Source organism: Felis catus, chromosome B2 (genome assembly GCF_018350175.1).
Source record: "Felis catus isolate Fca126 chromosome B2, F.catus_Fca126_mat1.0, whole genome shotgun sequence".
In the NCBI taxonomy this organism is placed as follows: Eukaryota; Metazoa; Chordata; class Mammalia; order Carnivora; family Felidae; genus Felis; species Felis catus.
Window position 1 is genome coordinate 115892816 of NC_058372.1, and position 14685 is coordinate 115907500.

At 38.2% G+C, this 14685-nt stretch overlaps 1 protein-coding gene across 8 annotated transcripts in view; it reads left to right on the forward strand.

The window, feature by feature from the left end:
• Positions 1-3637: 3637 nt before the first annotated feature.
• The window catches only part of LAMA2 (laminin subunit alpha 2), a 623859-nt gene continuing 612811 nt past the window's right edge, over positions 3638-14685 (forward strand). For 6 of the 8 annotated variants that reach the window (XM_045058020.1, XM_045058023.1, XM_045058022.1 and 3 more), the window contains exon 1: positions 3638-3946. In XM_045058020.1, coding sequence (XP_044913955.1) covers positions 3826-3946 — 121 coding nt within the window. In that variant the 5' untranslated portion in view covers positions 3638-3825. The remainder of the gene's footprint in view (positions 3947-14685) is intronic. The other 2 variants (XM_045058026.1, XM_011282613.4) reach the window with 1 other exon arrangement.

The following is a 14685-nucleotide window of genomic DNA, read 5'->3' on the forward strand; positions in this document are numbered from 1 at the left end:
TACCTACCTAACTTCCTAACTTTAAAGCTCCTATAAAGCTACAGTAATAAAACTGTGATATTGGCGCATATATATATATATATATATATATATATATATATATATGTTTAGAGAATCTAAAAATAGACCTACATATGATCAACTTCTGAAAAAAGTGACAAGGTAATCAGATGCAGAAATTATTTCTTTCTGAACAAATGGTGCTAAAATGAATGGATATCTGCTCAGAAAAAAGAAAGTTCTTACCTTAAGTGTATTACTTCATAGCAAACACCAAAATTTATTGAAATAAATCATATATCCAAATGTAGTAGCTAAGATTACAAAATCTCAAGGAAAAAATAGAGAAGGTCATGTTCACGATTTTGAAGTAAGCTAATATTTCTGAAAAGGGGCGCAAAAAGTATTAAGCATAAATGGAAAATCTTAATCAATTGGACTTAATCACAATTAAACAATTCTGTTCTTTGAAAGCAGTTGTTGGTTTGCAAACCGGCACCCATACGAAGAGGGCAAGGAGTGACAGAAGAAAGGCAGAGTAATCCACGATCAGAAGGCAGTCAGTTTAATGAACAAGGGAACTCACATATGAAGCTTGTCTTGGGCAGCCTTAAGTAGATCTCCACATCCACCTGTCAGAATCTTAAATTTGTATAGAGGCTTCACTAGACTCAGGCATGTATACTGTCCAGATGTTCTCAACAACAGATTACTCTCTCTAGGCTGTGTCCTTGAGGCAGCTTTAGTGCTGGGAAGGCAGGCAGAATGCACATTGCAAGGACAGGGGAGGAGGTGAGGAGCCTCTGGTTGCGTGGGTCCAGCTCACAGGTCAACTAGCAGTCATGTCCTCTTGATGACCTCCTCCAACATTAGTCAAGAAATTGAAAAGTCAAGCTATGGACTGAGAATAGTAGGCACTGTATTAAGTGTATTAGACAAAGGACTTTTCTCCAGAATATATATTTAAATCTTACAACTTAACAATAATGTGAAAAATAAAATAATTAGGATAAATGAACAAAAGATCTGATCAGACATTTCATAAAAAAAGTAATATAAATGCCAAATAAGCCCATCAAAACATTTTCAGCATCATCAGAGAAATGCAAATGACGAGGTCATTAAGATACCACTATGCAACCTCTAGAGAAGGTAAAATTAAATGCCATTAGGTGTTGGTACCCATGCAGAGCATCTGGAACTCTCATACATAATTGGGGGAGTTTAAAATGATATAACCGTATTGTAAACCGTTTCATACCCACAAGGAAGCCCAATAATATCTCTCTTTGGAATTAAGAAATATAAATATATGTCCTTCTAAATGTATTCAAATATTCATAGCAGCTTTATTTTTAATAGCTAAAAACTGGAACAACCCAAATGTACTTCCGGTGAATGTATAAACAAGTTGTGATATATCCATGTAATAGTATTCAGCAATGAAAAGGAACGTATTACTGACATAAATAACAACATCGCTATACCTCCAAAATATTGTGCTAAGTGAAGAAAAGAATTATTTATTATTCCATTTCTATGAAATTTGTGATTAGCTAAAATAATCTATAGTGGCAGAAATCAGACTATCTGTTCTAGGGGTGGAGGTTAGGGAAATTACTGTGAGAGGAAGGAAACTTTGGGGCAGTGATGGACGATATGTTAATTGGGTAATTGTCAAATGAGAGTTTAAATTGTTTAAACATATAGCATGGGTGCATTTAGTTTGTGTAAATTGTACTCAATTAGGTTTCTTTTTTTTAAATTTTTTTAATGTTTATTTCTGAGACAGAGACAGAGCATGAGTGGGGGAGGGGCAGAGAGAGAGGGAGTCACAGAATCCGAAGCAGGCTCCAGGGTCTGGGCTGTCAGCACAGAGCCCGACTTGGGGCTCGAACTCACGTTCGTGAGATCATGACCTGAGTCAAAGTCGGTCGCTCAACCGACTGAGCCACCCAAGCGCCCCTCAATTAGGTTTATTTCTAAAAAAATTGCTCTGATAACCCTGGTTCTCTATCTTAATTTTGGTTAAATAATTTTGTATTTTTTCCCCTGTGTTGAATCACACAAGTAGTTGACAGCAGAGATCATAGTCTTATTCTCAAGGCTTGGGCCAGACTCTATTTTGCAATTCCACAATAAAGAAAAAAAAAAAACTGTAGAGTTTTTTAGTACTAATATTAACAGAAAGAAGATGGAAAATATTGAGAGTTATCCATTTACTTGGGCACCATTTGGCCAGATGTTCTCGATCAATCCTGGTAGGAACAACACCTCCTTTATTTGATTGAAAGGAAATCCATAAATAATATCACTTAACTTCAACATAGTATTTAAAAAATCAATATAATGGCTTAAGTATAAAATAAAAAAGGAAAAAAGTAATCTATGTAAAAAAATGTACATTTCATTATGCAAATGCTTGGGTAAAACTACATTTAGTAGTTTGCCTAGATTTAGTAGGCAAAATGAAGGCAAAATAGAAGCCTGAACCTATTCCCAGAGTCACCATCAATGTGACAGATACGTATTGGTATTGTCTTGGGGACACTACCATATCAGTGATGGGATTTTCTGAGATGGTAAACACATCTTGGTGACATTCAGAAACACAAAGTACATGAGTTCCTACTGCAGTAGATGCATCCTGGAAGACAAAAACTGTGCAAAACATTTTATGTGCAGCATCTCTTAAATTAGGTATCAAACATAAACCAAGGGTTTTCACCTGCATGAATGCCCAGTGGTCCTTCCAGAAGTCCCTGGTTAGCAGGACTGTCCCACCTGGGAGGGGACAAGTGGCACTGTGACCTCAGAGCACACTAATGTCAGCAGTACTCCCAGCCACTGAGTAAACGGGAAGACATCGTGTGAGTCCCATAAAGACCCAATGAGGAGCTCTCAAACACTGTGAGAACCTCAGACCATAAAACACAGACAGACAGGAGACCAGGAAGGAGCTGTCATTTGAATCTGGGGGTGGCAGAAAAACTTGCAGAAATTTTGGGTTAAAGAAAAGCAATAGGGACTGGAAGAGATGAAATTTGGAGCCTGAAAGGAAATGGTCCCTAAGGCCTTTATTCAATTTAAATAAATGTCCAGTGACTGAACTGAAAACCTTACTTTTAGCCTTTATATTGGTCATAAGCGTTGCAGTGGAGCAAGGGAGTTTCTTTTTTCCCACCCCTGTTGCCGTGACAGTTGTCTATTAAGCAATAAGTAAGTCCTCTGGCCTGACCTGCTGAGGCCCAGGACCAACTTCACCCCATGGTAACTTCGCAGCCACCCGGGCCATCGGGAGGGTCCTGTGTCCATCGAGCGTTGGGTCACCTGGGTACACGGCGCCCACACACAGCTTTGCCAGGCCTTTCTCTGGAGGTACATTGACTCCGCTTCGGCCAAGTTCCCAGCTGTGCAGATTTCCTCCCAATAATGCCTCCCATGTGTAGAGATTTTACAGATCACAAAGCGCTTTCATATCAATTACCTCCTCTAATTTAAAAGAAGTTCAGCGAACAGCTCAAGCTAAGGAACGGTCCCTCTCCGAGGGAAGGGCGGCTCTGGAAAGGTCTGTTTCACGGAGGACCCTTTAAGGGCCTGTGCCTGGACGGCTGTGGGACGAGGGCCCGGGAAAAGGGGAGGGAGGGGGAGTGTCCTCCTTCTCCCCCCCACCCTCTGGCGGCGGCAGAGCCAAAGCCAGGAGGGGGGCTGTCTCCTCCTCTTCCCCAGCAGCTGCTGCTCCTTCAGCTCACAAGCCGGACCCGGGGACTGGGCGGCCGCGACTCCTCGGGCTCCTGAGAAGCGGATCCGCTCCCGGCCACCGCAATGCCCGGAGCCGCCGGGGTCCTCCTGGTCCTGCTGCTCAGCGGGGGCCTCGGGGGCGGCCAGGCCCAGAGGCCACAGCTGCAACAGCGGCCGCGGCAGCCACAGGCACATCAGCAAAGAGGTACAGTCGAGGAACGGGCTCTAGATTCCATCCTTTGCCGGGGCCGCGGCCCCTCACCGGTCCCTTCTTCCGACGACAGTCCGGGGCAGGGACCGTTTTCTGGCTTGGCCCCTGGGGAGTGCGCTTTGGGGCGAGAGGGGCTAAGCTTGATGCAAACTCACTTTCAGCGTCTTGAGTACCCTGTCCGGGGGTTGGGGGGATTGCCTACCTCCCCCCAAAGAACACGAAGCGTTTCTCATTGTTCATTCGTTCTGAGAGAACTTGCTGTCGCTTATACATACTCCCAGCTGGGTTCCGAAGTCTTTCAAAGAGGCAAACTTTTAACCAATTGAACAAAAAGTTTTTCCAAATCAGAGTCCATCCCGGCGGAGAAATGTTTCCCAAGCTGAGGTTCATTTTGGAACTTTATGGAGGGCAGCTGATACATCAGCTTTCTTTTTTCTTTTTTCTTTTTCTTTTTCTTTTCTTTTCCTTCTTTTTTTTTCTTTCTTTGTTTCTTTGTTTCTTTTCTTTCTTTCTTTTTTTAAGGACTTTGTTTCTAACTGTTTGAACAGAGTTTGTAAAGTAGTTAAAGTCAAGTGGTTTTTTTCTTTCGTGGCAATGGGACTTCCAGCCTCAATTTTTTCTGACCCACGTTCTATCTCAGGTATCCTTTTTATTATAGTGAAATTTCTCCTCTGGCTTAAATACAGATAGGACTTCTATGTCGTGTGTATGTGAATTAGGACCACAGTGACCACATATACACTTCAGGGGGCTTTGGAAAACAGTGGTATTTGATGTAATCCAAATGATTCTCCTCAGAGCGCTGTGATGTTTACATGCATATAATTTCTGATACTCTTGGGAGTCTTTGAAGAGTTATTTTAATGTCATGAATTTTAAAAGAAGCACATGTACCGCGTTTTAAAACAGAATTTATAATGAATACATCATTTCAGCAACATTTTTGTGAGTTGGAAAACTTGTATTAAAGTAAAGACTATTTAAGATTTGATTTCAAATATCAAAATATTTACCGCAAGAGTACAAAATCTGGAGGTTAGCAACTTTGGAAAGTTTTGATGAGACGGAATCTGTCAAAGTTTTGAAATATACTTATTCCCTCTTTTAGTTAACTGGAATAAAGCTACATCTAACCATTCTGATAGTTTTTCTTCTTATAATCTAACATTTCTAGCAGTACTATTTTATCTTAAAAGGAGTAAGAAAATACTCTAATCTGCTTGCTACAATAATAGCTCCCCGATTAAAATTCCTAGAATAAAAATGACCTTAAGTTCACTATATAACCTTTTTTCTTCTATTTTTGCTTTTCCTTCTCTGCGAGGTAAAATGGGGTCAACATGGCTTAATTAATAGAATTTATGAGAGTGATTTTGAGAGCATATCTCTGGCAGCTGATTTTTAAAAATGCTACTTTAAAATATTAGCCTTGCTTAGTTATATGATATGTTTTAACAATACATAGTACTTTAATAATGTCAAGCAGCTGGGAGTACAGAGAGACCAGAAACACCAGTGCTGTTCATTTGGAGTGGGGCAGAAGCTCAAAGCATGCAAAGTAGTCTCAAAGAAATTTCCTAGTGTGCTGCCCACCCTCCTCATTCTTTCTCCTCCCACCCCTCCCCTCCTTCACCCTCTCCTCCCCTTCTCCTCCTCCTTCTTCTCCTCCTTCTTCTCCTCCTTCTTCTTCTCCTCCTTCTTCTCCTCCTCCTTCTTCTCCTCTTCCTCCTCCTTCCTCCTCCTCCTCCTCCTCCTCCTCCTCCTCCTCCTCCTCCTCCTCCCTCCTCCTCCTCCTCCTCCTCCCTCCTCCTCCTCCTCCTCCTCCTCCTCCTCCTCCTCTTCTTCTCCTCCTCCTCCTCCTCCTCCTCCTCCTCCTCCTCCTCTTCCTCCTCCTCCTCCTTTCTCCTTTCTCCTTTCTCCTTTCTCCTTTCTCCTTTCTCCTTTCTCCTTTCTCCTTTCTCCTTTCTCCTTTCTCCTTTCTCCTTTCTCCTCTCCTTCCTCTTTCCCTCCTCTCCTTCCTCTTTCCCTCCTCTCCTTCCTCTTTCCCTCCTCTCCTTTTCTCTTTCTGTCTGTCTCTGTTTTATCTGAGATAAAACTGACTCCAATTTCTATGGTCCAGGCATAAAGTAAGGTCAATGCAAAAGGGAAAGTTTATACTGCCATTCTGTTGAATGCTACACACAATAAGGAATTCTGTGCAAAGTAGCTATAAGATGGTGTCTACCTATAGACCACTATTTTCCTTTATTTTAATTTTTTTACTGTTTACTTCTTTTTGGGAGAGGGAGAGAGAGACCCAGAGTGTGAGCAGGAAGGTGCAGAGAGAGACGGAGACACAGAATCCAAAGCAGGCTCCAAGCTCTGAGCTGTCAGCACAGAGCCCGAGGCAGGGCTCAAACTCACAGACCACTAGATCAAGACCTGAGTGGAAGTCAGCAGCCCAACCAACTGAGCCACCCAGGTGCCCCTAGGCTACTATTTTCTGCATTCTAGAATATATTGTGTATTATAGATCATTTACAATACATTGAAAGATTGGCTCAGGGATAAATTGTTGGAACTTATTAATATTAAAAGTATATATAAAATCTGTTTTATAATACCTTAAATTCATATAGCATTTCATTATTAAACATGCCGTGTATATATTAACTTATTTCACCTTCAATTATTCTTATGGACAAATTTAAAACTGAAGGCTTGGAGTAGTCATGACTTAAATTCATGCAACTGATAGTAACTTAATTTTTAACAACTAAAAACATTTCTAGTATTGTTTATGCTGAAGTTTCCTTTTTGTGATACTAAGATGTCTTTCCATTTATTCTGGGGCCATGTTTTCTTTTTAATGTTCTGTTAAAACATACTCTCAGTGAAGATCATTGGATATGAGTGCGACTGAAGAAGTTTTAGGCTATCATCAACTTCTCCTTTTTGATTATATTAGCATTGACCTTCTTAGCCGAGCACTGACTAGAATGAATTATGTGGTGCCTGGTTGGCTCAGTCAGTTAAGCATCTGACTTTGGCTCAGGTCATGATCTTGCAATTTGTGGGTTCAAACCCCATGTCATGCTCTATACTGACAACTCAGAATCTGGAGCCTGCTTCAGATTCTGTTTCCCTCTTTCTCTCCCCTCCCCCACTCATGCATACGCGCACGCGCGCTCTTTCTCTCCCTCTCTCAAAAATAAAAAGCAATAAAAAAATTTAGGAATGGTGTTTAATGGAAGAGAGAATAAAATGTCCTTTCTAAATCCTGAACTCAGATCCATAGAACAATATGACAAAGGGAAAGGTTTGAATTAAATAAGAAGAAACTTCCTCCTTTTCTCTGCTCCTCATTTAAGCTGTTCAGAAATTACTGGGTTGTGTTGGAGCAACTAGTTTCTGGAAATGTCCATTCATGATCAGATGTGCCACCTGTCAGGGATGATTTAGGATGAAATGCCTTTACAGAGGCACAGTGAGGATTCATCAAGTCTCCAGTTCTTTTCAAAGCCCAAGATTCTAGTATTACGTTCTATCGTTTTTGGAGTGCATATTTGTATTTGAACTTTTTAATTCTTAAAAATGTCAAGACTATACTAAAGGTATATAAATGTGTTTTTAGATGTCTTCTGGGGTTTAAAATAAAAACATGTTTGAGATGATCCTCACTCATTTTTGGCATGAATACTTAGAAATTTCATATGGAATATTCACATCACCATCAATTGCACACTTCTAAAACATTCTGTGCTATAAAATATGAGAATGTTTCATAAATTACCTGAGATTTACTGTAGTCATAAAATTGGAATTAATTTTTTTGTATCACTTTTGCTACATATGTAACTTATGTACATATGTTGGCTTGATCACTACATACTGGCCTCACAGTTCAGTAAAAATGATTCATATCAGATAAAATGTAGGGCTGAGAACATGAATAGACACTTCTCTAAAGAAGACATCCGGATGGCCAACAGGTACATGAAAAGATGCTCAACGTCGCTCCTCATCAGGGAAATACAAATCAAAACCACACTCAGATATCACCTCACACCAGTCAGAGTGGCCAAAATGAACAAATCAGGAGACTATAGATGCTGGAGAGGATGTGGGGAAACGGGAACCCTCTTGCACTGCTGGTGGGAATGCAAACTGGTGCAGCCGCTCTGGAAAACAGTGTGGAGGTTCCTCAGAAAATTAAAAATAGACCTACCCTATGACCCAGCAATAGCACTGCTGGGAATTTACCCAAGGGATACAAGAGTACTGATGCATAGGGGCACTTGTACCCCAGTGTTTATAGCAGCACTCTCAACAATAGCCAAATTATGGAAAGAGCCTAATTGTCCATCAACTGATGAATGGATAAAGAAATTGTGGTTTATATACACAATGGAGTACTACGTGGCAATGAGAAAGAACGAAATATGGCCCTTTGTAGCAACATAGATGGAACTGGAGAGTGTGATGCTAAGTGAAATAAGCTATACAGAGAAAGACAGATACCATATGTTTTCACTCTTATGTGGATCCTAAGAAACTTAACAGAAACCCATGGGGGAGGGGAAGGAAAAAAAAAAGGTTAGAGAGGGAGGGATCCAAACCATAAGAGACTCTTGAAAACTGAGAATAAACTGAGGGTTGATGGGGGGGTGGGAGGGAGGGAAAAGTGGGTGGTAGGCACTGAGGAGGGCACCTTTTGGGATGAGCACTGGGTGTTGTATGGAAACCAACTTGACAATAAATTTCATATATTGAAAAAAAAATGTAGGCCTGAGAATAAGAACATATTCAACATTGACTATTATATATGTGGTAGGTTTTTCTAAAAAAAGCATAAAATTTCTATTTTTTATCTTACATGTCAATGTATACAAATTGCTGATCATTCTTGTTCCCAAGAGTTTTCTCTCCTAGGCTATCATGCAGAATAATGATCAGAATCTCCTTCAAGAGTTGCCAGGGATGATGAAAAAAACCTCACGTGCTGTCAGTTCATACTTAATTCACTCTGAAATATGGGGCACCTGTTCCCTCCACTGTAAAAATCATAGTTTTCACCTTCTTCAGGTATAATTATAAAGTCCAGTGGGTATCTTGAGAGTTAAACCAACTATGCTGTAAGAAAAACATGAGTGTATATTTTTTTGGGAGAGGTTTAGTTAAATTAGAAGATTTTCTGAAATAGTAGGACTTAGAATTTTTACACCATTGAATTGTATTGCAGTAGCGATGACTGAAAAAAGTTGACTTTTAGTAGATTTCACATCTCAATATTTTCTCAGTCCTCATTTATTTAAAGCAGATAATTGTCACAATTTCTTCTGTTCATGCATTTAATAAATACAATGACAAAGACGTTTGTGCTTGACTTTTCAAATTGGACCTCTGAGATGGGATTATTTTTCCTTCTTTTAATCCAAACAGATTTAGCATTAAATGATAAAAAAAATTCCCTGAAACTTTTTGTGATGTTTCACATCTTTCATAATCTGCTTTAGCATTATGGGGCCGCAGTTCTGCACCATGAGAAGAAGAAGAAGAAATAGTAGAATAGGGACCGATAACCTCAACCCAGCCTACACATAGCAAGATTAGTGGGGTGGCTAGTTGTTTAAAAGTCCAAAGAATGTGTCAAACACATGCTTGATTCCAGTCAGTATAACTATTCAGTAGGATTCTACTGCATGGCAGGAGCATAGCTGGAAGTTTCCAAGCAGGGTAATAATAAATAATAACAATAACAATAACAACAACAATAGATAATAGCTGGAAGTTTTCAAGCAGGGGAAGAAGGAGGAGGAGGAGGAAAGAAAGAAAGAAAGAAAAAGAAAGAAAGAAAGAAAGAAAGAAAGAAAGAAAGAAAGAAAGAAAGAAAGAAAAGAAAAGTCAGAGCACCTGACCATTGGGGTTCAGTCCATTGAACCTCCGATTTTGACTTTAGCTCAGTTCATGATCTCATGGTTCATGAGATTGAGCCCCACACTGGGCTCCACACTGACAGTGCAGAGCCTGCTCGGGATTCTCTCCCTTTCTCTCTGCCCCTCTCCCACTCACATGCATGTACATGCATGTGTCTTCTCTCTCTCTCTCCTCTCTAAAAGTAAGTAAACACTTAAAAAAATAATAAAGAATGGTGACCCCAGGTCATCTCTCCAGTTTGCCATACGTTCTTATTTAGCAACTGGAGACTGTGAAAAAGATCAGGAAGAAAGTATTGTTAGTGGTCAGACAAACTGTTTATGCTTCTAATATAGAAGATTGGGGTTTATAAGATTTGTCATAGCTTTGAACTGAGCTGATAGGCCAGAATTTAGGAAGAAGCCTAGTTGCAGTAACTGAGAAAACTAAGTAGAGGTTAGAGGAAGACAAAACTAGATTGGCACATGGTTTTCAAGACTCATGCCAGGCTCCGTGTATACCAGTCAGGTAAAAAGAAGACGAATTCTGGACTGTATGGATTGTTAAGACTGCATTCAAAGGCCAGAATTTGTGCAGGAAATTGGTGGTCATCGGACTATGTGTATTGGAATGTGGTTAATGAATGAATGTGTTCAGTAGGTAAAGACAGAAAAAAAATCCTGCCTTTATGGAGTTTGTATTCTACTTAGTGTGGAGAAGGCAGACAGGAATATGAATATATAGTGAATAAGTAACATACGAATACCTATATTTTATAGGTATTCATAAATTCATCAATGAGATTCCTGGACAAACAAATTGATGACATTCCTGGACAAACAGATATACCAGGGTAAGAGAATTCATGAGTTCTAGGAGTGGAGAGAGTTTGGTTGCTATTTTAAATAGAGTGATAAAGGTTGGCCTCATTGAGAAGGTCACATCTGAGAAAATCCTTGAAGGTGTTGGGGGAATGATTCACACAGATATCAGGTGAGAGTTAATATTCTTAGCACAGGGAAAGGCTTGTGAAGGTCTACAGTTATATCACAGTGAGAAGGGTCAGGGAAGTAATGGGGAACTAGGATCATTGTAAAGAATTCTGCCTTATAGTCTGAATGAGATGGGTGGTATTGGAGAGTTTTGAGCAGAGTTAAATGGATGAAAGAATAGGTAATATTTCTTTTCCCAGATAGGCTTTAATCCCCTGGACTAGACCAATATGGTACTAATTGAGATCTGTTTCCTTCCCCATACTTCCCATTTTTAGAGCATATATAAATGACTCCATTCCAGAGTATTCCACTTCAGCAGACTTATCATTGTGAAACTCAAGTGCATTTTTGTAAAATTTCTTTTTTTTTCTTTTTGGCATCTCAATCTATTACACGATTAAAAGAATTGCAATACCTTAACACAACTGAAGTGCAGGGAACTTCTTCATATCCTTTTAATTTGCCCAGTGTCTTAGAAACATGCCATAGATTTCTTAGACTAATTTTAATGAATGTTCATGTTAAAAAATAAGTTGTTCACAATCCCACATAAATATATGTATACCTTGGAGTTCTCTCTCTCTCTTTCTCTTTATCATTCCTTTCAGTACCAGAGCTAAAGTTTAGCTACTGTTGCTAAAAATGACACAATGATATATTGATCTGATGCCTTCTTTTATAAAATGAACTTTGAAATGTTACCTATTTTTACAATCAGAAGCTTATTCTATGTTCTGTTTCGATTTTTATAACTTCTTTAAGGATCACTGTAAGTCTTGCAGTAACCTTTGGAGTAAAGTAATGCAATTTCAGCCTGACTAAATTATATCATTTAGAAGAAGATTTAGGTGAAGAAAATTACATAACTTTTCTCTTTCCTGCCCTCCCTCCCTCCCTTCTGTCCTCTCTCCTTTCCTCTCCTCTCCTCTCCTGCTTGTGAATAAAGTGTGGTTTTCAAGGAGATAATTCTAACAAATGTAATTTTTAAGAAAATACGTATGGCAGAACTTCACTTAAATCTTCCTGCTAAAAGCCACTGATAATTATGATCTAAATATAGTTTTGAGGCATAATCTAAGTTTACATGATGAGTTAAAGTGAGACATTTGCTTGTCAAAGATGTAGGGTATGGGTAATAAAGCTGTTTTTTTCCAGTCATCTTGAATGTGGATTTTAAAGTGGAAGCCTTGTGCTATTTTGTTTTTATTTGGACATGTGACATTTAGAAAAAGATCGTAGAGGTAGTCTGTTAGGGGTTATTGTTCATAACACTGGCTTTCTGTTCATGCCTAATCTAGTTCCAATGGAAAGTTAATCTATGCAAATAACGAATGATGAAGGCCTGAGGAACTATTTAGTGCCTGGCTCTTAGGAAAGTCACTTTGCGCAAGGTTAACGGAGCTTCTCCATGTAAGGTCCTCTTAGTTGACCACCAAGCTGTGCTCCCCTGAAAGGCTCTTTGTAGAACTGCATCCTGAGTGCCAGATGCTTTAGATTGGTTTAATAGTATCTAGCATATTGTGAGCATTAATACAGGCATATTCACAGCATCACTGTTTAGTTGGTTAATAAAATCCTCCTCATTTTATAGAAGGAAGAGTCGATGCCTTGCAGCTTGTCAAGGATAAACAAATTCCAGTGCGAGTTTTAGGATTAGAAATTAGGATATGTTCCTGCTTCTGATTTTATAGATCCTACATTGCTGTCTCTTTTGGACTTGGAGATCCTTAAACAAACAAACAAACAAACAAACAAACCTTGAAAAAATCCCATATCCATTTCTGAGTTATGTTAGTAGAGTAATTTAAAACAGAGAGTTCCTAGGTATTATGAAAGAACAAGAAAATGTGTCATCTTTAAGGATCTTTTTCATTTAAACATGCACAAAACTATGCATAAATACATACACATTACTTAAAACTGTGCATAAAAGTAAAAATACTCATCAAATTTTAACCTTTAAATTCTTAGAATTTGGATTACTGGACACTGGACTATAAGCTTGATTATTGGTTTTTCTTAAGTCACCTTACATAAATTACTTCAGTAGGCTAGAAACATACTGGTATTTATTATGTAATGAATTCTTTAAAAAAATGGTCAATATATATATATATATATATATATATATATATATATATATGAATGAAAAGAGCTAGAACCAAACAGACATACCTGATTCAGAGAAGAGTTAATCTCAAAATTCCTTTTGAAAAAATGTAGAACACTGGCATTTCTATAAAAAGATTTAAAGAGTTCAGTTTGAAATTGAACTTCTCTGTTAGAACAGGAAATTTTGCAAACCTCCTACATTTTGAGAGGGTGTGTATGTAGGACACCAATCAGTGTGCTGCAGGTAACATTTATAGTTTAGAACTCAGTACCCAATTAGTGTATTTAGTGTATTTATATTAGTGTATTTAATATACTAAGATATTGAGCTTTTGATTTGTTTTCTTAAATCGGAGTTTCAGTTTTATCAAAAAATCTAGAATAAGGGAGTCTAAACATTGAATTTGCAGAAAAGCCTAGTTGCCTTGACAAATGATTACGAGCCACAGAATAAATTGCAAGTGAGATCATTATATTTTTTAGTCCAGTAGCTGTACCATTAAAACTCTAAGGTGTAATAACTTTTAAGTTGCTTGCAACATACAAGGTACTATTCTAAAGGGGAAATGAGGTTAGTAGAGTTTGCCATATCAAATATATTTTTTTCTAAAGCCTGTATAGTCACCATAATTTTCTGGCTTATTGCCTGCTATGCCGTTTTCAATTACTGAATAAGGCTGAAAGTATGAAACAGAACAAGAAGTAGAACAATAGTCATTTCAGGGAGCTACTTTATCTCATTGGTTTGTTGTGAGGAGTATATAAAACAATGAATATAAAACATGGAACATCTATTAGGACCTCAAAAAGTGTGAGTTTTCAAAATGCTTCAAGAAAACTGAATTAAGTTTAAAAACTGTCTTGGTGTCAGGAAATTCTGGCTTAAAACAGCACTTTTTCTCCAACACTGTGGTATACCAAACTCAGCTGAGGCCGTTTATGAAGGAATTTGCTTATATACTTGAAAACACGAATGTATGGATTCAGCTTTAATTGGAATTTATTTTATAGTGTTTTGCTATTCTGAACTTGATAGCTTAGCCTGCAAAAAATACCCATTAACATATACCTTTGAACCTTCAATTTCCGCATACATTCCCCTGCTTTGGAGAGAACTTTGACTAGTAGAAAAAGTGTCTTTGGGAGATGGCAAGAATGGAATTCATAGCCATGTTACCACTCTTTTATTGGAATCAAAAACCCAAGTCAACGGAATTTAAACTTCCTATTAGTAAAGTAAAATTAAATTAGATAGTACATGTGAAAATACTTGGCAGCTAATTAGTAAATATTTGCTCTTTTTCTTTATTACTCGATCATAGAGTTCAAAAAGGATATTTGAAGTACATATGACATAACTTTTACTTAAGAAGAGCAAAACATTCTAAAAGTTTCTTTGAGTAGACCCTAAGAGATTATAGATGTCAAGCTACGTCACTGAAGAAAGATGGAAGAATTCTACCAAGGTCACACAACAATAAGCCAGTAACAGAGATAGGAAGAAACCCAAGGTCCTATAATTAGCTAATAGTTATGTTGGTAGCTCAACATGAGGAGTGATTGAGATACATAACAGGATGGAAATTTTAGCAATACTTTGTGGCTATTTATATTTCAAAGATGATATAATAAACTTTTTTTTCTACAAATTTCTCATTTTTGGACATGTTTTTATTAGGGATTAATAAACTATTTTTTAGAGAAGTCTTAATATATGTGTCAGGTTATAAA